This window comes from Acanthaster planci, linkage group LG03 (genome assembly GCF_054643075.1).
Source record: "Acanthaster planci isolate LZ-2023a linkage group LG03, COTS_SCS, whole genome shotgun sequence".
NCBI lineage: Eukaryota > Metazoa > Echinodermata > Asteroidea > Valvatida > Acanthasteridae > Acanthaster > Acanthaster planci.
This window is the reverse complement of record NC_141779.1, coordinates 10,325,648-10,347,794: the sequence shown is the minus strand read 5'-3', so window position 1 is coordinate 10,347,794 and position 22,147 is coordinate 10,325,648. Positions and strand designations below refer to the sequence as shown.

General features: G+C 42.0%; 1 protein-coding gene across 2 annotated transcripts; it reads right to left on the bottom strand.

Moving 5' to 3' along the window:
* Window positions 1–166: 166 nt before the first annotated feature.
* On the bottom strand, window positions 167–20,360 carry LOC147799628 (nephrocystin-3-like). 2 transcript variants are annotated; one of them, XM_087134792.1, is made up of 24 exons: window positions 19,986–20,360; window positions 19,199–19,408; window positions 18,481–18,650; window positions 17,402–17,527; window positions 16,747–16,876; window positions 15,838–15,984; window positions 15,377–15,513; window positions 14,574–14,764; window positions 14,124–14,213; window positions 13,554–13,695; window positions 12,490–12,663; window positions 11,587–11,805; window positions 10,713–10,856; window positions 10,237–10,334; window positions 9,690–10,014; window positions 8,755–8,919; window positions 8,326–8,426; window positions 7,760–7,983; window positions 6,319–6,407; window positions 5,390–5,628; window positions 3,994–4,206; window positions 3,363–3,603; window positions 1,832–1,957; window positions 167–1,180 (listed from the first exon to the last, which is right to left on the bottom strand). In XM_087134792.1, the coding sequence occupies exons 2-24, from the start codon at window positions 19,350–19,352 to the stop codon at window positions 884–886; spliced, it is 3,942 nt and encodes a 1,313-aa protein (XP_086990918.1). In that variant the 5' UTR covers window positions 19,353–19,408; window positions 19,986–20,360; the 3' UTR covers window positions 167–883. The 2 variants fall into 2 exon arrangements, with proteins under 2 accessions (XP_086990918.1, XP_086990919.1); XM_087134793.1 differs by having other exon boundaries at window positions 20,077–20,360.
* Between the last annotated feature and the right edge of the window lie 1,787 nt (window positions 20,361–22,147).

Sequence of the window (22,147 nt, the reverse complement as noted above, 5' to 3'; positions counted from 1 at the left end):
ACATTGTACATGTAAACATTCAGTGGTGGAGGTTTAAACATTAAAGGTACAAAGAAGTTTTGATAATTGTCTTGACATCACAATAAGCCTTTTGTGAGTTAAATTTGAATAACACCTGTCTTTATAAAATTCACGTAAACATAACAATTTGACTTTTCCGTACTAAAGACATTGTCACTACATGTATACTGTACCTCATGACTCGGGGCAAGCTTGCACCGACACACTGTTTTCAATGGATAAGAAGGGCACAAAGGAACCAGTCCATTCTAGAGAAGGTAATTGCTATGCAAAGCTTGCCACAAATCATGAGGTACAGCAACAGTATCTTTAGTCTGGGGAATTCAAATTGTTATGTTTATGTGCAGTCAGGTAACTCAGTGTACAAGATTTTACTCAAATTTAACTCGCAAAAGGCTTATTATGTTAGGGTCCAAAGACTACAACCTTTGGCACATTTTGCAGTTGGATTGGGTAAAAGACCATTGGATTGTTGAACCAACACCTTTCTTGCCAACCCCACTGAATTACGGATGCATTATAATGCAATAATGCAAGCTCTGAATTGGTTGGTTTCCAAACAAGAGTTTCTCCATGGAAAGTTTGTCCACCTGCACCCCATCAGCTTAAACAAATTTCAGAGAGTTCTGGACGGAATGATTTGCATAGACAAATAAACTCTGCTGGCTAGTCACTGTAACAAAAATATACTGTACAGGTACATCAAACTTTTCAGGCTATGAAGAACCCAGAGCCTATCACATTTATGTGGGTTTCAAATACTGGAAGTGTTCTTGATCTATAAAGTTAACTTGGAATATGCTGTTCAATTATACTTCTTATACGGTGCAGTCCGCATAAGCCCTAAACATTCAGCCCTTCACTACCTGCTGTCACTGAGCAGAAGTTGTGGGCTCATTGGGATGATGGGTCTAACAGCTGACGATCCCCCGCTCGACGATCGTCGCGAGAAGGGCTTCTTTGCAAAGGCTGCCTCCATTTCTTTGATGTCCATGGCACGCTTGTAGAGAGTGGCAGCGTTCTGGAAGTCACCCTGTTCGTAGCGCAGGACAGCAAGGTTGCGCAGCGTCTCTGCCACCTTGGTGTGGTGGGGACCCAGGTTTTCCTCGTAGATCCGCAGCGCTCGCTCGTACAGCGGAAGGGCTTCGGTGTGCTTCCTCTACACAACAAACAGACGTGCAATGGATCAACTCTTAACCCTAACCATGCTAAATCCAAAAGATCCTACGTGATTTACACTAACCCTTTGGGCTATAGGGCAGTTAACACCCAAAGATGCCTCAGAGATAAGCAAAACTAAATTCTCACATGATATAGTTTGTCAATACGATGAAATTTTCTACAAATCAGTGGTATTTCGGTACAAGCAAATACAATCCTCAAAACATGAGCACCTTTGAAAGATTACCCTCAGCTTGTTTTTAAGTAAAATGCCTTTCTGCAACATTTGGTATTGGTACTTTAATGTCACTGACAGAGTTCCTTCTTTAATCAGGCATTGAACAATGACTAGAAAGAATTTCTTCTTCATTGTAATCTTTGTGTTTGGTTTTTAAACCCACAAGTCTGCTTCTTGAATGATGGATATCGTATCCTGTATAAAGTAAGACATGGCACAATCCAACAAAGTTTTTTGAGACCAGAAACGTCTCATGTTGATTAATGTGCCCATAACCTGAATTTCAAATCAGACATGCATCATGTGCGCAATAACATCCTCTACAAGTTTTGCATGCTCTCTGGAGTGACTGTAGCACTTGAAATTGAGAGAAACTTTTGAGTTTTGAACCAAGGGAAACGAAAGGCTAACCTGCTGGCAGTAGACTACGGCCAGATTGACCAACGCTGTGGCCACACTGGAATGATTTCCACCAAGGCATCTCTCTTTAGTTTCCACAGCTTGAATGTACAATGGCTCAGCATCAGTGTATTTACCCTGCGTAAAACAAGGAACATTTTAGCCAACTGATGGCTATTTGTGTCTAACACCAGTGTGCAATGAAGGCTGATGATGTGGCTGCTGTATAGACTTTATCTTGATGCTGCTTTGTTTGAATTGTTCCCTGTAGACCCAATGGCAATAGTAATACAAATTCAAATTATGATAAAAGGGAACAAACTATTTTTCCTTCCAGCCGTAAGTTACAGAGCTTTGAATGGCAAAAAAGCAAGACGGCTGCCTCTCGTAGAGGTTGCAAAGATGGTTTCTGCAGTTGCATGACTAGCAATACACAGAACCCAAACAAGGTACCGGTACTCATATAGGTATTACACATGATTTGGTCTGGGAAGTTACTGTCACACTGACCTTCTATCTCAATATAATTAGCTTAATCAGAATAGCCACACAAATCCATGCTCCCAAAATGACGTTAATAAGTTGATGACTTACTGAGGTATCAGCTGCCGTCATTTTCTTGTCGATAACCAGTATTTTCACAAATGCTTTGGAAATATTGGAAATGCTTTCAGTTTTTTTCCACATGGGCCATTAAACTTTGCAAGCTATGCCAGGAAACAACGTGTGCACAATGATTCACATTTGTCTGGCATGGAGTAAACATGACCAAATTTTTTCATGCAGATGTGCCTTTACCCATGCAATTTGTTCATCCCAGTTGGATGAATGCAAAATGGGATTCCAAATGCCAACAGCACACGCGGATGTTGTTCTTAAACAGTATTTTACTCCCCACAATCTAGGGAACAGATGGAGATCATCAGAAACAAAGATGGCAGACTTCGCGTATACCACAATTTAATTCCAGCTTTTTTGTGTGTGTAAACAAGAGCTTATTGCAGGAGCACTGAGCAGTGATAAAAGATAGGGCCTACATGGTCATACAGTGAATTTGCAAATGCCAGTTTCTAACTATACGTTAAATTGTATGCAACGGTACTGTGTGGCTCATCGCTGCAGTGGTGGAGCGCTTTTGTCCCCGGTGGTAATCCACTTGTACTGAATGCCCCAAACATTGGTATACTGTTTCAAAAATATGCTGGATGATCAGTCCGCTATTGACAGTGAAAAAACGTTGGTAATTACCAGCAGCCTGGTCTTTTGTTACAAGTAGGGTCTTTTGTTACAAGGCCCAGTTCCCTTTATCCAATTTCGGACACCCGGCTGTGCATATAAAGAATACATGCCCAAAACCGGGCTCCCAGGCAGCAAGTGGTTAATGTTTGGCCTCGTTCTCAGTCTCGAAGTCTTGGTCTCAGTCTTCAAGGTCTTGGTCTTGAATGCCTTGGTCTCAATCTTGGTCTTGGACATCTCAGATATAACACTGGTTTCCAATACTCTCTCGTGGTTAGCCCAGTTACTTGTCCCAGTAATTACCCACCTGTCTACGATACAGCATTCCCAGGTTCCGTATCGACGAGACCACTGTAGGATGGTCGGCTGGCAAGAGAGATTTCCTTATGCTCAGCACTCGCTCGTAAAGGACACCGGCCTTCGTCAGATCGTTGGAGTCATTGTACAGGGCCGCCAGGTTATTTAAAGACTGTGCAACGTCGAGATGCTGCTCTCCCAGTAACGCCTCACGTATGGACAAGGATCGTTGGAAGCTCTGCTCTGCATTGCTGCAAAGAGTTGAAACACTAGAGTCAAATCTCATGGCAGTTCCTTCAGTAAATAACAAGTCATCAAAATACATCTGGTTTTAACCTTGTTTAGAGGTTACATGAGAAATAACATTGCTTGAATAAGAATAAATATGTAGATATTTCAAATGGAGAATTAGTTAATGTCATTGTTGTCTAACCAAAGATTACACTGTTCACAAACATGTTTTAGTAGGCAGTCAAGTTCATAGTTGGTACACAGTGAACACGAATTTGTAGCTAAACAGCACGCTGCACATTCATACAAGTTGGAAAAATTTCAGGTTAATTGTTATTTCGCTATATGATTGAAGAAATGCAAAACTAGTGTTGGTGTTGGCTTTGTATGTACTGAGCACCGTCCTTTACCTGATATTGTTCTGGAGGTAGTACAGCACCCCGAGCTCATTCAGCGTCTTGGCCAACTCCAGGGAGTCCGGCCCTGTGGCCATCTCCTGCAGCTGAAGGCTGCGCTTCTTCAGGGCATTGAGGGCACTCTTCTGGTGGGGTGGGACGTGCGGGGGCTGCATGCGCTTGAGTATGGCTGTAACTCTCTTCTGCAACAGCTCGGCTGGTTCGTGCCTGAGGGTTCCAAGCAAATGATTTATCTGTATCATCTACACATGTTTATCTCACGAATCTAAACGTTACAGGTACAAGACCACGATGCTTCTTGAAACTTCATTTTAACTGCAATGCAGATGATATATAGGTGAGTCTTTAGCAAAAAAAAAGAGAAAACATGTTCAGCATCCAGATTTATGAAAACCGAGAGGAAGTGGGATGTTTTATGTTTGTTTTCAAGATGGCTGCCACTTTTATAGGCGTGTGCACAATTTGCAGCCGTAGCCCACGGACGTATATATAAAAAAACCTGGACTTGCAACGCCTTTGTATGAAAAAGAAGCCAACCAGCGGCCATTTTACCGAGCCGAATACAAATGCGCGGGTTGGCTCGCTTCTATTGACGCCAGGGAGAACAAAGGCGGGCATTGCCGGGCAAGCTTTGTTTTCGGCTCGGTAAAATGGCCGCGAGTGGATTCAATGATCTCTATAAGCTGAGTAAGGGCATTGCGAGTCCAGATTTTTTTATACACGTCCGTGCCGTAGCCATGTGCAGACATTCAAAGACATGTTTGAACCCTTAGATCGAACGGTCACCAACAGAGTCTGGTGTCAGTTTAGAACTTCTGGTTTGCAATTATTTCACTTTCCAATCAATCAGTTGACATTTTTTGCTGTTTTTAACCAACATGTTTTAAAAAATTAACAAACAAAAAATTGAGGTGGCCCCCCAAACGAAAGCAGGCAGGGTGCTAAACATGTTAATTTTTTTCACTTTACCTTACCCACCATTTTCGTACTTCAAAGTGATCCGTGGTGCAAATTATGGTCGGCAGAAAGCTTTGGTAGTTATATGGGCAGTGAAGTTATGGAGTTTGCATTGTCCACATGCATAATGTCACCGTTCTCTAGATAACATCAAAGAAGCTTTCAGACTGGTTTTTGGAATGATTGTGACTCAACAAAAATTGAATCAAGAGGTCTCCACAGCCACTTTAAGAATCTTGCACAACGTAAATCAATACAAACCCTCAACATTTGTTCTCCCATACGATGTCCGTTGTTATCAGGACATCAAACTAATTATACATACAATCAAAGAATTCAGTTTGTTCTCCCTTGTAAACTATTACAACAAAGAGCATTACGAAGTGGCCCTTTTGTGGGATGGGGATACATATGCATTTATATTCAATCTTACTTGTTCTGTTTCTTGTATAGCACCACCAGTGATTCCAGCATTTTCAGCACCGTTGGGTGATCACCATCGTAGGCATTCTCGCTGATCTCAAGGGCCTGCTTGTAGTAGGCCTCGGCCGTGGCGTACTTGCCCCACTGGCCGTGGAGACCCCCCAGGAGGTGGAAGGACTGTGCCACGCTGGGGTGGTCTGGGTCCATGGACTCACGGATCTCCAGCGCTCGCTGCAGAGGACGCACAGCCTGGAAAGTGACCATTGGATTCCAATGAATTTTTGTTTAATAACGGCATGGGAAATCATTTTAAAAGTCACAGGACAAGCTAATAGGGGTCACCGCTAGTGTTGTAGTCAGGCGCACCACAAGACGGGACACAAGACCAGTCATGAGTGGCAGGGTGAATCACAACAAAGGAATGCTTTAGTTACATTTTTTTTTAATAGCTGTGACTTGAACTCAGACAGGAGGTTTTGTATTGGTTTTGTGATGGTCTAGTGGGGTCTTTTGATGGTCCCAATTGGTCTTGATTACAACACTGTTCACTGCAGACAACAACGTCAAAGGTACATTTTTCTGCACAGAGTGTAAAAAGTAAGAGAAAATACCAGTCCATCACAAATTTCTGAGTCAGTCTCGAGAAAGCACTATGTTCTTTGTTCTTTTTTTCGTTCATGAAAGGTGGCCTAAGAAAAGCAAAATGAAGGCAGGTAGAGATAACACAAATGGCAAGGTGGGAATGAATAAAAGAATAATTTAAAATAATGGGCTTAAAACTAATATCCTTTGCTGCTAACAAATTAACATACTAGACTGTGGGTATTTCCGATTCAACATTTCAGATATCACGTTATTGATCAGTTGCAATTAAAAAGTGGGAAGCTATCTTGACAAGTATGACTGTCAAACGGAATGGACGGGTAGAATGATACTAACCTGAATGAGAAGTCCCATGTCTTTCAGAAATCGGCCCAGCATCTCATGCAGAAAGGCTATTGTGGGTAGAGAAAGTACACCAGCGTACACTGCAACCGATGATAAATGAAATATTTTAATGAAAGATTGTCAAATGCCTTCCTAAATCGGGGGGGGGGACTTTTCCAAAGGTGTCAGCACTGAATTGGGAAATGGGTTAGCCATTAAACCTTCTAAAATCTTCTTGCATTTTGAAGGATTGTGAAAGGCACAGCTTCACCAGAATTATTTCACACAGGGCTTAGTGTCAGTTGTAGTCGAGCCCACCACACGCCCCTGGAATTCCCAGTAAGTCTATCACAAGTCAACAAGTCATTTGGTCTTAAGCCACATCGTAAGCTATTCAAATGAAATGTGATAAAAGCATTGTTCACCCTAAGGGTTCGACCTTAACACTGGTCAGCTAGCCAAATTTGAGTAAAAACCGTGGTGGTCTAGCGAAAGCCCTTGTTTGGGTAGTCCGGCAGTCTAGTAAAACAGTATTCTGAAATAAGTGGCAAAAAAGTTGATTGTGACCCATGCCCTCTAGCTGCTGCTGGTTTTTGAACCAAATAAAATAGAACCTTTTGCAACCAAGAATAGTTGGGTCCCTGGCACCTGCCCAGCAGGAGTAATGCTGAAGTCTTTGCGGCACGATCGCAGTTAACTGTGCGCTGTTTACTGTACTACGTGTGTGGCCGGTATGTCTCGACAACGCTGTGACTTGACGTTGGTTCTGCGTACAGCATCTAAATCAGCACGTGCTTTCATGCATTGCATCGCGTATAGGTACATTTAAGTCGTGAATATGCATCTCACACGTATGGCATGCCGAGTGAGTATGGTGTGTGCATACGCATTACGTTATATGAATATGCAGTACTGATTTTTCTGATTGGTCACTGGTAGTTGTGACACCAGCGACGTGATGGTTGTGATTTCATGTTTTGGTCGTGCGCTACAGGTTGCACTACACCAAATACGCGCTCGTAGAAAACATTGCAAAATCAGACTAAAATAGTGCTGCCTGTTGACTCTTGGAAAGAGGTTGGCCTCTATAGTGCTTCTTTAAATTTAAGTACAAACAAAGGGCCATTGGTTAAGACCATGAGTGATGGATGTTAGGGGGATGAAGGAAGTTTCCTCCACGAAAATTCATATATTGAAATAGCAAGTAATGGCAAGATTGAAAACCATTGGGCCCACACTGTATATGTGATGTTAACTTCTACACTAGGCCCTTTTTATCCTGTTTTGTGTCTCATAGAAAGAAGCTACATATTTGAGCACATCAAACTGAAAGCTGGTTGCAAACACTCACAGTGTTTCATGTTTGTATTCTTTACTGGGTCTTGTGTGTGGGTCACAAACAATGCCATTGACAGTTCTTGCAAGACAACTACAAGTTAATGTAATCACATACCCTCTTCCACTTTTTTGACTGTGTCAAAGTAGATGCTAGCCACACCCTGCCTGTCTACGCCGACCGATCCCCAGAAGTCCAGCAACTCCGAACACCGCCCCCTGGTGTACAGCAAGCGGAAGACGCAGAGGTTGGACAGGCATTCCCGCAACTGTTGGCTGTCGCCTGTGGACTGGATCAGGAACGGGAGCTCGTCCGCAAGGCGAGCCGTCACACTGCCCGGCCTGTAAAACCGAGAGAGAAAGTCTTTCCTCAAAACACACAGCGCAACTGTATGCATTAAAATGCTTTGATATGCTACCACTAATCACCACTCCCAAATTATACCCTTCATTCTTTGCTACTTCCCTTTCTCATTTCTTAAGCATGGAGCACATAATGAGATACCCACTCTTCACTGCACGATGTTGTTTAAAGCTTAATAGCTGAAGTGCATGCTTCCTGGAGAACTTCCTCGAGCAAGAATACCCACCCATATATAATATAAACTTAAGTTCACAGCTGAAAAAAAGAACGGCACTATCAACCTGAGTTGGACAAGTCCAACACAACTAGGAATGACTTACTGAAGCAGTTTGGAATAAAACCCAATGAGAAGCTGTGTTGTGGAGGTGAGGTCTTGTTCGTGCACGCCCATGCAGTAGTTCAACTGTACCGCTTCCTGAACCTACCGATACAAACACAGACAGGCCACAGAAAGTATCTGTTCAGCGCATGTACTTCAGACCCTTGGTACACAAATCCCTACCATCATTCAGCCACATCACACTTGTAGAAAAATAACATGAGCATTTGCCTTTTCACATACCTGCAATTAATTCAAATTAAAACAAATCCACAAGTGATACAAATGTGCATTAACAAACAAAAACAATGAAGAAATGGCACTACACTCTCAAATCTGGGGAAAAAACAACATCGCAAATTTGTGATTTTTCCTCAAAACCTAGCATGCATATCCATTTTCACACAGTTAACGCATCATGTATATGTACCTGTTCATGTGCAAAAGTCAAGGAGCCAGCCCGGTATGTGAAGACATGGCAATCCAGAAGGTCGTAACACAAAGGAGCCCACGTGACCCACGTCAGGTCAGGGATTAACTGGAACAGCTCCGATTCAGATACACCATTACGAGACACATAGACCAGCTGACATATCTGAAACCAAGGCAAAAAATGGGTGCCAGACAGTGAGAGCACCGACACAGCAATACAGAATTTGGAGGCAGAACACGGAGGTCTCAAGGCATCAGTTCCCGAGTAACTCTTGTGATTGGCATTTCTGACCCAAAACTGATGCAGACTTTTTAAAACATTTTGTCTTCCCCTGCATCCAGTAAAACTACCATTTCAATTTCTGATGCGTAGTTCTTTTGCAAGTCAGTTGGGCATGCCACTAACAACTGAATGTGGACTGCATTGGAAAATTCAATGACAATGACTCTAAATATGATGCGATCAAACATAGTGCGGCGTTTGTCAACCAAGGCCAATAGATTGAATTTCATTCCTTCAAAAAAGTATAAAATATCAATTTCATTTCTCTGAAAACCCCCATCTTGAAACAACCTTTGGATAAAAAGAAGTAGAAGCTGAAACATGAAAAGATTTGATGGTGGACATTTTCTTCTGACACATTTTTTAAAATAAAAATTTGACAAATGACTAATTTGGCTTTATTGCATCACAAATGTACGATAAATGGCACAGAAGTGACTACAGATGAAGCACAGTTCAATAGCTACTAATTACACACTTTGACACATTAACTCCAACACTACGTTCTATTCCAATGTAATATTCACTTGTGAATCCATGAAACCACAGAGTGATTCCAGGTAGTGACACATTGAGCTGTTTAAGGCAGTACTAAAGGATTAAACAACTTGACACATTTATTCATTATATTGTGCATTTTTTATACTCACTCTCTTGACCAATCCCCTTTCAACATTGCCCTCATACTGTTCCTCAAGTGACTCCAGCACATGTCGATAGATCTCCACCGTGTCGGCGTGCTGCAGGCAGGCATCCAGCTTAGCATCCGTCACTGTCCCGCTGGCTGTCTGTGCCAGCTGGTCCACGAGCACAGCGAGGTAGAGCGGGAGACGGGAGGCCGGGGTGCGACAGTGGGAGACCACATGAGCCTCCTGCTCCCCGCTGAGCAGGAAGTTGCGCTCCTGGTTGAGGGAGTGGAGGAGCTCCTTGGCGTGGCGGGGGCTGAGGGCCTCCAAGTGGAGCGTGGGCCAGGATCTGGGGAGGGCAAATCCCAGAACTGTTCAGCACAGAGAATGTTTGTTTACCAAAAGCTGGTTACCAGTCACATACTACAAACATCTTGCGACTGGTTCTCAACTGTCCTATGCCTTTTGGAAGGATTTCTTTTTATTTTCAACGCCCTGCACAGTGTCTACTGTTCCTATTTGATAACCCAAGCCTGACCAAAGAATGTCCACATACAGATGCCTATTTTACCTCCAGGCAGGAAGACAATTGTCAGGATTAGCAGTTACTATGACTCGGATGTCAACGGGTAGAGGGTCCAGCAACCACTGTAAGTGGTTCTCAGCATTCTGAGTGGAACAAACCAAAATGCACTAAAAGTATCAAATGGCATGCAGAAATCTTGAAATACCAGGTACAAATTAATAGTAAATATAATATACAATATTACATCACATGCATTTGACACAACTTGGGATAATAAATGTACATGTATCGGATACCATGTGGAGTATGTACATCTATACTGTACTGTGACAAATTATTGGTTGCATGGGGTGACGTGTCATGTACAGTTGCAGCACTATCAGTACAAAGGGTATAAAATATCCACAAAAATATTAAAAACTATCCAATGCATTAATAAATGAAACAAAGGATGAAATCTTTAAAAAACGGTGTTAAATATATTTAGAGTTGATTGAGCCAGCATGTATTATTCTGCGTACCTGTATTCTGTCCAAGGAATCGATGACTAGAATGATTCCTCCAGGAAGACGAGATGAAACCCTCTCCAGCCACTTGGGGAACTCATCCAAGAGTCTGTTGGGGTCGCAGGTCAGGGCCGGGGGTGACGTCACATACTGTATCAGCTGGACACAAAATCAGACACGCATATACTTGTTACCTAATTGTTGGGAGGGGGACTACACGCATGTTGAGATATGAGGACAGAAAAATGTCATGGGGACAAAATTCTTTTCCCCACAATCTGCTCCCAACTTTCCCAACAGACAAAATTGTTCCCCTCGATGTGGCGAAGGCCTATCCACACACATGTATGTCTCACATTGTGTTTATTTGCCTGGGTACCATTCATGAGTTCCATGATAGTCAAGATTTGGACTCATGAGTCCCATACAGGGGGCAGGCCGATGAAACTGTGGGTACACGATAAGTCACCAGAATTTCATTCAAATTTTCCAGACAGAAGTTGTATGTGTCACTGCAGAAGTGGTCAAATTAGCCACGACTGAAGTGTGCTTTGAGACAGACGGGATTTGGAGCAATTTGGTTCAAGTTTTCAGTGATAGACTCCCTTTTGTACCGTGGCCACCGGAATTCATGCTGTGTTTAAAGAAGGGGTTATGATTCCTTAAATAATCCATGCACATTCAGACTTGACCTCACAACAGGCACGAGAGCAAATCTAGCACATATTATCTCACATCAGAATAAGTTCAACCATTGGTGTGGAACGAAAACGTGCAGTAAATCTGTATTTGCTGACGAATTATTCTGTTGAATGGTTTCAAACTTACGAAGTTCACTCATCTGCAATGGTGAAACAGTGATAGCTCAAATGAGCAAAAGGTGATCTACCTGAGCTGTGATTCGACGTATCATGCTGACTGCGTTGGCGCTGCAGGAGGCGGGGCTGCCGACGAAGTGATAGACCACCAGACTGCTGGGACTCCTCTTCTGAAAAAGAGAGATCCACTTGGCCAGGAGCAGGGACTTGCCAGAGCCTGGGATGCCGCTCACAAGGAACGGCGGTAGAGGGCCAGCGGCAGCAACATGCTCATTTAATCTCTCGTAGTGCTAGAAATCGAGTAAAACAGAGAAAAAGTCATAATACTGTCAACATAAACCATCAATGAAAGTATACATGTACATGTACTATATAATAACGTATACATAAACTATCCCATTATATGGAAACTAACTAGGAGCTGACATAAAAATTATTGAGATGAACAAAGAAATCAACCGGAGCGAGACTTGGACCCACGATTTCTGCAACATAATGCTCCAGAATATGTAGGTTCAAATTCCACTCCATATCCCACAATCAATCTCCTCTTTTCATCTCTGTAATACGGATGAAAACAAGTCAAATTTGGTTTCAGAGGTTGTACTTTTAATAATAGTCTTATTGGAAGACTGTTTGGTAACTTGTCAAGAACATTCATTATTTTGTGCCAGAGTGGGTGTCGATATACAAGAGTATTTAACAGCACACACACCACGTCTGTCGGTGAAGTTCAGTCAGGCGTGCAGGACACAAACCGTTTCACACACTAAGCTTCGCTGAAAAACTGCCATTTTGTCAATGACATAAAGCGGTACAACCAACCTTTATGAAATCCCTAATCTGGTGCACTGAATAGCCAAAAATGTCTTGGAACAAAAGTAACCACGTTTAAATTCACCAATACCGTTCAATGTGATGACAACGCAGCGCCATGTTCTTGGACGTTCAAGAATTGGGCCTGAGCAACTCACCTTTTCAAAGCCCAGTTCACAGGACGAGATGGATGCCGTGTTGAACATCTCCCGCTGCTCACCGTCACCATGCATGTCCCACTGACAGCTGGCGCACAGATCCTCGTAGGATGAATCCAGTTCAGTCTGGGCATATTTGTGTTTGGGCTCCTCTGATGTGTCGATTCCAAGCTCCTGCAAAAACCACAGAAAGGTTTATACTGGCAGCAAAAGCATAGTGACCTTCATGGGTTTTCATATAAAAAAGCAGGGACTTTTATGAGCAGACTACTGCGCATGCTTTGTTCCCGAATGACCTGCAGCCGATTTCACGAAACGTGGTGTAACTTTGACATGTTTGAAGCATGCATAAGTCTTGTGTAACAAATTTAAGCCATAGCTGCACCATATACTTACGTTCAATTTCATGAAAAGCTGCACAGCTGTGCCACATTTTAAAAAGATTTAATTTCTTGAACAAGGACAAAAAGGGCTTTTACAATGGCTTTTCCTTTCCAATATAACAACAGTCATCAAACAGTCATTGAATCACCTCTGACCGCCATTTTTAAAAAGTTTTCATCTTTCCTTCGTCAGAACCGAACAGAAAATCTCGCAGTTCTCTCATAGCCAAACAAGTTTTCCATCACCTTCTACAACAAAGTTGTATGTTTCTCATATAAGCCTTGTTAAGTTCAGCTAAGTTCAGCATGATAAGCTACTCAAATCGTTCACTTTTGCTTCATTTGGCACAACTTACTCCACCTAAAATGACTACATAAGTTATGCCATAATTTGTTGCACAAGTCACAGTCTTACAGTACGTAATTTTCGTGAAATTGGTCTTAATTTGTTGTGCAACTTACGCAATAAAATGTGGTGTAAGTGAGGTTACGCCATTTACGTAAAGTTTTGTGAAATAGGCTGCTGGTTTTTTTGAAATGCGTAACTAGCTCACTGCAGTGATAAGAGTGATTCATGAAACTTTTGGCACATTGTTAAAGAATGCCACCTCAACAGATCTTGCCTTACATGCCCAACACACCCGACCGGGTCCCAAAATCGACATATGTATGCGTACTCACCAACTGAATGACTTTCCTCAGCTCAGCAAACGCTTGCTCCACACCGTCCCTGGGCTCGTTGTAACTGTTGACGATCTTAGCACACCCTGTCTTGTTGACGAGGCTCTTCAGCTCTTTGGCTTCCCCTTGACTCGGTTTGTACCTACAATCACAGGAGAAAATGACAACTGCTTATGTTAGAAGGTTGCATACTTCTGAATTGCTTCAGATCTGATTTTTGTTCAAGTATGGCTTCAAGAGGTAATTCTGTATTTTATGTTCCACTTATTTTCAATTTGTCTTAATTCCATACCGTTATGTGAATTTGAAATTGAACAGTTGACCTCAAAAGTGTAAACTGAAGATATTCATGTACAATGTGACTGGTACACATTTGTGCATGACAGAACACTGACATGGAGGAGAACTACTGTTTCACCAAATAGAAATCATAATACATTTTAATGCCTAAAGTGTCTCAAGTGCCAAACACTGGACAAACTGTAAAAAAAAAATCTCTTAATATATTAATTGATAAGAAATATAGAACACTGAACAGTTACTAATATTGTAATGTCAAGAAGTACACACCCTCTGAATGCTGGATTGCTGAAGCAAAAGATGGCCGACTTGGCTCCAGGGCTATTGAGATGGCCAAGCTCATACTCATCACGCGTGAACCTACCCCAAAAGAAATGAAAGCACCTTCAGACACTGACGAGAAATGATGACGACCAAGAAACTCAAGAATTAGTATAGCACCCTTAACACACCCATGTACGTCATGCATGTACATGTTGCCTTTAAATTCTGAAGTGAAGAGTGAGAAAACACATCAACTATTTTTAAAATCCCATTTTTACCAGCAATACTGTGATTCAGTTCCGAAAAAAATAATTCAATTTTTTTCAAAATAACCCGTTTCTCTTTCTCTGATGGCACTTTTGAACTGCTTTTGTAAATACTTACCGCCGCAAAATGTTCTTTACATGAAATCTGAATCAGCATTGCATTTCATTTACAGCTCGCAGTATTTCTTACCGATTGGTCTGCTCTCCTAAAAAGGCCAGAAAGATACTGCAGTCATGCACCAGTCGCTTGTACATGCTGTACACCTTTGACAGCTCGTCATCTGAACATTCCTTCATTCTCTGCTCAGAGAAAGGCAGGTGGATCAGCAGGAAAAAACGCCCCTCCAGCTCACAGAGCTCCCTCAGTTTGGGCTCAAATTCCTGCAATTGCAATTTCAGTCTTCTTCTTGTTAATTGACTAATGGTAGAATCACTTCAACACAGCTTGTGAAAGACTGTTCAATTACGGGTCAGTAACACCCAAAATCTGGGATGAATGAAACTCAAATGTACAAAATTTCATAGGCTTCTATGGGGTGTGGCTAACTCGCAAATGGTGATAGCCCAATAGGGGTGCGATCCAATCTGTTGCTTTGGATAAGTAAGAGCAATGAGGTTTTTTTTAATTCAGAATAAGATCTAAACAATACACAGATGTGACAGCCAAGAGTGAAAAGATGGCATCCTCTGGACGGCACAGTCAACGACAATGATGTAATATTGATATTATATTGATGAGAATTAATGTCACAGAAAATATGCATAAATGTATGCAGTGTGGAACCCCTCTAAAGTGAAAATGTTCAAATGTGAGAAAAGATCACCTAAAATTGTTTGCTTTCCATGAAAGAACAACTGACAAACGTTAAATGTGAAGGTTTTGGGCAAAAAACAGTAAACCAGTAGCAGTTTTATTACAGTCCGAACAAAAATCAATCGGGAAATTTCCCTTTGAGAAAGGTTTCCAAATTATGTACCAAATTCAGCACATACCTTCTCCATAATCGTCAACTCATCCAGCATGTCCTCCGGGGCAGACAGGTAGACACGTATGACATTGAACTGCGAGGTCTGAGGTAGGCTCAGCATGACTTGGTTCCATGCCACAACAGAGACAGGGCTGTCCTCTCCTGTGCATGCATGTACAGATTGAAACCATGTCTCTGAGGGATGAATATTTCTCTAACCCACTTTTTATAAATCAATTTTTTCTTTAGTGTATGAAAACATTTTGATATCCTTTTGGGCTAAGAGTTCATTGAAAAATGCAATTTTTGAACGTTTAAAAATGGCAAGGTTTTCTGGATGACTGCGGGTGCTGCTGCTGCTCACTAAAAACATTTCTGAGAAAGGCTTGCATGTTGGCTTACTCCTGAGTTCTCAACAACAGTAAATTCCCAAAGACGGAACAAGAAAATGCCAAACATTCCATGTAGGTAAATCTTCCAACTCACCTCTGTTTAGACTTGTGAAGGTACTGTCAATGTCAGTGAGATTAGGGGAGACCTCTTGTCCCCTTGGTAACATCTGGAGTTGGGACACACTGCCAAGCGAGGGCTCACTCTCCAACGCTGTCCACCAGTCACCTGGGTAGGAATTGCCTACATTCACAAAGAAAAGGTTGTAGCAGGTAACTGGCATTCAACCTTGGGTTGATGGCACGGTTGAAGTATTTGAAAGTTTAAACTGGAAATTTAATGACAGGCTGTCTTTAGGAACATGTGTCAGTTAGGAAATGCTTGCTTCAGTTCAGAATCATTTGTAAAGATGACTGAACAATTGATAGACAAAAATGAGGAGACAAATGCTTTAAATATTATTATTAAGAACAATTCCACTAACTACTCTTCAATACAGATACATGTTTATGCGTAAATGTTGGGCACAATCAGTCAATCAGCTTAATCAATTGATTACGTTGTGCAATCAGTTGATCCTCTATGAAATCACTGCCTTTACCACAGCCATAAATTAGAAAGAAATTACAAATGCCCACACATGAAATTATCGACTGACTGTACAGCAATTGCGCAAAACATGCACAGCTCTGCAGGCACAGATCATGCAGATGGACTGATCGTGCCCAACATAAACAACCTGGTGATTTGTGAAGGACCCTTTTATACATTGGAACAACATGGTTAAATTATTTGAGTTCCTACATATTCTTCAAAATTGAATCGCTCAACCGGCCAAGTCGTGTCTTTCCCTCTAGTTCTAAGGCCCTTAGAGTTATTCATAACCTCAAATTTTCTTCTTTATCTGAATTTTGATACAATCTTCACATCTTCTTGATGTTATTAATCAAGTGTCCTTGCTTTGTGGTTGAATTTTGCATGCCGCAACCCATCCTCACGTCCTACCTGCATCAAGTGACCTGACTACCCCGTTTTCTCCATTAAGGGGAGGAACAGTCCTGTGTAATGTGGCTTCCAGGCTGCTTCTCGCCTTCAGAAGATCGCGAATTTCGCTCTCTTTTGTCTCGCGGAAAATCTTCAATATATTCAATAAGCCAAAAATAGTTTATCATTTAATACAAGCCATTAACTCCCTCGCCAATCAAAGAAAGTATCAGTTTTAATTGTTACTGTCACACTGAGACAATACTTTAAAAAACCTTCCATTAAGAAATGTATTTACGAAACAGATTGGCAAATACACAACAAAAATTATATTGTAAAAAATGTTTGTTACACATTGTTCAGGTCTTCTGAAGACTACACATTTCATGGGTCACAACAAACAATGATTTAACCCCACACATTGATAAAAATGCAGTTGTAGGCCTTTCCACCCTAGCCACAATTATCACACATGAACACCGAGCATCCTATTTCCAAAATTCAAACATGAATTTCAAAAGGCCTGAAAACCTTTGATTACTGCAGAACTTTCAATGCCAGAAGGTCTTCCTTAGCACAAGATGCTTTTGGTTTAAAATTCAAAAGGTTCACCGGCTTATTAAATTGCTGTCATGATGTCTAAAGAAAACAATATATGCATGTACATTAGATATACCTTAAATTGACGTTGTACTTTATTCCTGTCTTGTTCAAAGGCGGCTGCCCTCTCCAAAGCCTGGTACTCTGCATCCAGAGCCATGTCGCGCTCCTGGCGGAGTTTATTGCACGTTTTCTGCATAGCCTTCAACCAAAACAAAAACATAATAAAAGTTTGTGCATAGAGGTAATCTGATAGCTGTTTTGTCATGTCACTTTTTGTGGTATTAAAACTCGTCATAGTATTGGTCAAAGACAACAACAGCCGAAAATTGGTCCAGCAAATGGTTGCAGCTTCACAGCTAAAGGGTAAGAAAATGCAATGGGTAATACACGGATCACCCCTTATGCTCCAAGATCCATCAAAATCAAACACTCTAGATTTGATGGTGATGGATTCGGGACGGCACAAATTTGGTTCCTCTTTAAACAAAGAACATACCATTAGTTTATTGCTAATGGCTGGAACTTGGAATAATCAGGAAGATAAAGAGCAAGAAATTGGAGGGTTTCCTCTCTCACTTTTTGCGAAATTTGTCTTATGTATCACCTTATCTTTGAAACCCACACAAAAGTGATGCCCTCCCCAAAAATTTAAAAAACCTTCAGCCTTCACTGTGCTTAAAAGCTCCTTGGAAAGCACCATGAGGATTCAAATTGTCACCATTTTCACAAAGAGACAAATTTGCAAAAGAAATTACCTCTTTCCAAATTTCCAGTTTTTCCAAAACTAACTACAATATCTGATGCCCACATCTTGGTGAAATCATTTTGACCAAGTGTATTCAAATCAGCTAAATCATGGTGATCTCTAAGGTGAAAAATTCAACTAAACCACACTTTTGGTTTTGACAGACAGAAGAAATATGTGCTTGACAGAGATTACACAGAGCCATGAATGGCAGAAAGCAATTTTAACAATTTTAAGGAAAAGATAAATTTCCGTAATGCATTAAATTAATCAATTCTTGAAGTTAGTCTCAATAAATTCTCTTTCGAAGAAGTGACAAACTTCAATCATGATTTTTCTAAAAAGGGTTAATTTGATGCAGCTTGGAGAAAGTTGTCTCTTTGTGACAATCCTGACAGAAGTTTCACCTGCAGTTCGGCCCGCAGCCGTTTGTTTTCACTTTCCAACTTCTTCTCTTTCTTGATCAGATCGCTCATCTCATTCTGTTTGCCAATCTTGTACATCTCAAACTCTCGGCGGACTTTATCCACCTCGGAACTGTCCAAGTCCACAGAGAGGGCAGACCTCAGACTCACTCCTGGAGACAGATCATATGGAGTATTCATAGGTTAAGAGCCAAGTCACTAAACCTTGATTTGGTCCAGAACCAATTTTTTTTTGGGGGGGGGAGGTTTGGACCAAATTTGTCGAGCCAAAAAAATTTTTCCTGAAACTTTTAACAGCATTTTAGATTCGTGCCAGTGTTTTGTATCAAAAGCATTTTCATTTTGCATACAATGTAATGTAACAGTAATGCTGAGCCCAACTGATACGTATTTTAAAAAGCTGAGGCAAAGCTAGTATTCAAGTCGACGTATGGCAGCACTGATAAGGTGCATGTAGACCAGTATTCATGCTCGTCCTGAATTATCTTGCACGCACTTCATTTGGGGCATGTGCTGTTGGAATACTGAACTGGCTCAAACTGATCTGACAATCATATTCAATGTCCGCTTAGCCCTATGCAATGGACAAGTTGCAGTATTCTTTGGTCCTATCCTTTTCTAGCTAAATATCTCCAATTTACATGTCATTGCACTAAGTGGACACAAGGGAAACAAAGATAACTTGAACCAGCAGCCACACCTTTCTGTCGTCTGCCAAAAGAGCCGACGGATCGCAAGGTCCCCCCCAGGCTCTTCCGAGGCTTCAGCTCAATGGGGATGCGCTTGATGACACCAGGGTTACTGTCAGACATGTCGGCATCCTCATCGTTGGGAAATGAGCTTCCCGTACCCATTATGTACAGTAACAAAGCGCCTGTGCGGTCATGTATAAAGTCTTGCCGTATCACATCTGCAGTAATGTACATGTAATTGTAAAGGAAAAAGGTTGACACACATTCATTTGTTTAAAACATCTGTTTGATGACTTCCAGGTGAAGGACAAACAACAGAGAACAATTAATGGAGATACTGTAGGTGCCACGCATTGGTGGATCTGCGCTATCAGTTGATTACGCAGGAAATCTTGGACTTTAATTCCCCTTTTTAAAAAAAGGATCTTCCACAAACATGAATCAGATAGAAAAGATGATCAGCTGATGGCTGAAGGGAAAGAGTTCCGTATGCAGAAAACACTAATTTTCCCTTAAAATGTTATAATAGCCATCAGAAAGTGATCACATGACCTAAAAAGTGAAATTAAGCAAAGAATATTTTGAAGCATTTACTAAGAAAACAGACAAGCCTCCTCATAGGTTTGTGCACAGGGGCATCACATGTTAATTTTCCATATGGAACTCTTTCCAAAAAAGCAGTCAGTTCCATCGGGCAGAGCAAATGTACACATGACATAAATAGCGTGAATAGCTCATCATTTGATTGCTAATTTACAAATGAATGATCGTCGAGTCATCTTTTGCAGTACTTACGTTATCATGGTTTTTGAGCTAGGGCCTAACAATCATCGTGGACCAGGCATGATCATGGAGGAGGACGGAATCAACTTCACTCACTGCTTACCGGGATCTGGAAGACTGGGTGTGGATGCGTTTACAGGCCTACTCCAATAAAGCAGACAGACTGCATCACATTAGAGTGAATGTATTCGCCGATATTATTCATTCTGCCTGGACATTGGACCCATGAGCACACACACATGATGTAAAAGTCCTCTTAGCCAAAAATCGTATTGTTCAGGGGTCTCATGCCATGCACGATAGGCCTATGTCACGATCAAGGGGTTCTGATACAGCCGTCCGTAACACGTCCAATGTAGGCCTACAAGTACCTATGCATGTGTTGCTCTACGGTGATACTGTACGTAGCTAGGTACAGGTAAACGCTTTACGGTCAACTTCGTGGGCCTGTGTGTTATGCCCAACTAGACCATCTGTCCCAAATACAGTTGGGTAGCGCTAAAGTTGGGCATCGGGCTGGCCAAATTTATCAACCTCCAGTTCAAGTTTTTGCACCTTTTGTGTTTGAGGGGAGGCCTAAAATTGTATTTTGGAGGCCAAACCAATTCAGATTTTCTTTTTGTTACCTCTTTATGTCATTTCCGAGGGGTGAAGTTAACCATCGGGACAACGGCGGCAGAATGATTTTAAAAGTTTGGAGGGGATTTGTAAATAAAAAGACCTTCAAGCCATGAATAGGCCAGCCATTAAGCCCCACCCAATTTTTAGGACCTGCAAAAAGTGGGGGGGGGCACCCCCAGTTAAAAAAGAGGGGCCATTTGCCCCACCTCTGCCGCCGGTAAATGGCTTTTTACACGCTTTCGGAAGACGGGGAAGTGAAGTAGGAAAGGTCCCAAAATTTGTTTTTCTCTCATCAAATACAACAAGAAAATGCTCGTTGGGGGGACATTACCCCGATTGACCCCCTCAGGATCAGTCAGCGGCTCACTCTCGATTTTTATGCATCAGAGATACGCCGATGTTAACGACGCGAACGAATGACGAATGGCCCGTGTACTGAATATTTTGAGTGAAGTGGCAAAAATAATGTGACAGAAGGAATGGCCCTTTCTAATCAGCTTCGGCTCCTTGAATGGAAAATTCTCCTTGTCATTGTAATAATGTAAAATATTCATTGTTTGTTTATTACAATACCTGTAATAACCCCTACAGCACCTGTATCCCTTCCCTATATAGTAAATCCCTGAATCTTTTAGGAATTCATTGAGCTATGTGGCCGTCTGCGCATAAATGGAACCTTCCTAAATTTAACGTGTAATTGAACTTATGTTTACATGGTAAGGCCCTGTTGGAATGTATAGACCTGAATTATTCCTAGTTATCTGATTAGTGGGAGGTTGATATTCGGTATAGAGGTTTTTCACGTGACGTAATAGGACGGACAAACTCATTTCTGGAAGCGTACCATGTCCTTGGAAGCGCGTGCAGTGTATTTTCGAATCTGGGTATTTCTATTTACAGATCCAGTAAGCCCTGCCCACTGTGCAAGTGGGCACCGTAGACGCGTGCTCTTCTCCAGTGCCACACCACAGGTTCCAGCCGCACGTATAATACGCGCGTGCAAGCATGTTGGGCTTTTGCACAAGCATGTCACGTGGTTAGTCAGAAAACAATGGGGCAGGACCATAGAGCTCTATAGACTAATCCGGTTAGCCGCCAAAACTGCAGTGGCACCGCACTCACACGCGCATTCTTAAGCTTGACGCGCACATGCATTTGGCAAATCACGACACCCTGTTGGTCAAAGAGGCATGTAACGCACGCGTACCACCTGTCCACAAGCGTTGTGCCACCGCAGTAATGGCTTCTAATTGTGCTGGTCGAATTACACTATAAAAAAAACCTGGAGTGCGCTCCGTATTCTATGTACGCAGTACTCTTGTGCCAACATGGACGCCAGCCGCCGTTACAACTGTGGGCGGAATTGTAGTCCTAAGCTAAAAGTGCCCGGAAGTGTTATAACCACGTGCTGCGTTTAAACTGGTTTCGCAGCGACCAAAATATGCTTCTGGTAACCGTAAGTATCACACGCAGTTAGTAAGAAATACGGACATCGCGCGCACGGGCGCACCTGGACCTGGTGTAATAATTTTTCCACGGTGGCAATGGCGGTC

Excerpts from the sequence above, each read along its gene's own strand:
- LOC147799628 (XM_087134792.1), bottom strand. The coding sequence starts at position 19,352 with ATGGGTACGGGAAGCTCATTTCCCAACGATGAGGATGCCGACATGTCT. Across the intron at positions 18,651-19,198 it reads TTTTGGCAGACGACAGAAAG|GAGTGAGTCTGAGGTCTGCC; the intron begins GTGTGGCTGCTG and ends ATCTGTCTCCAG. Across the intron at positions 1,958-3,362 it reads GAATGCTGTATCGTAGACAG|GGTAAATACACTGATGCTGA; the intron begins GTGGGTAATTAC and ends TGTTTTACGCAG.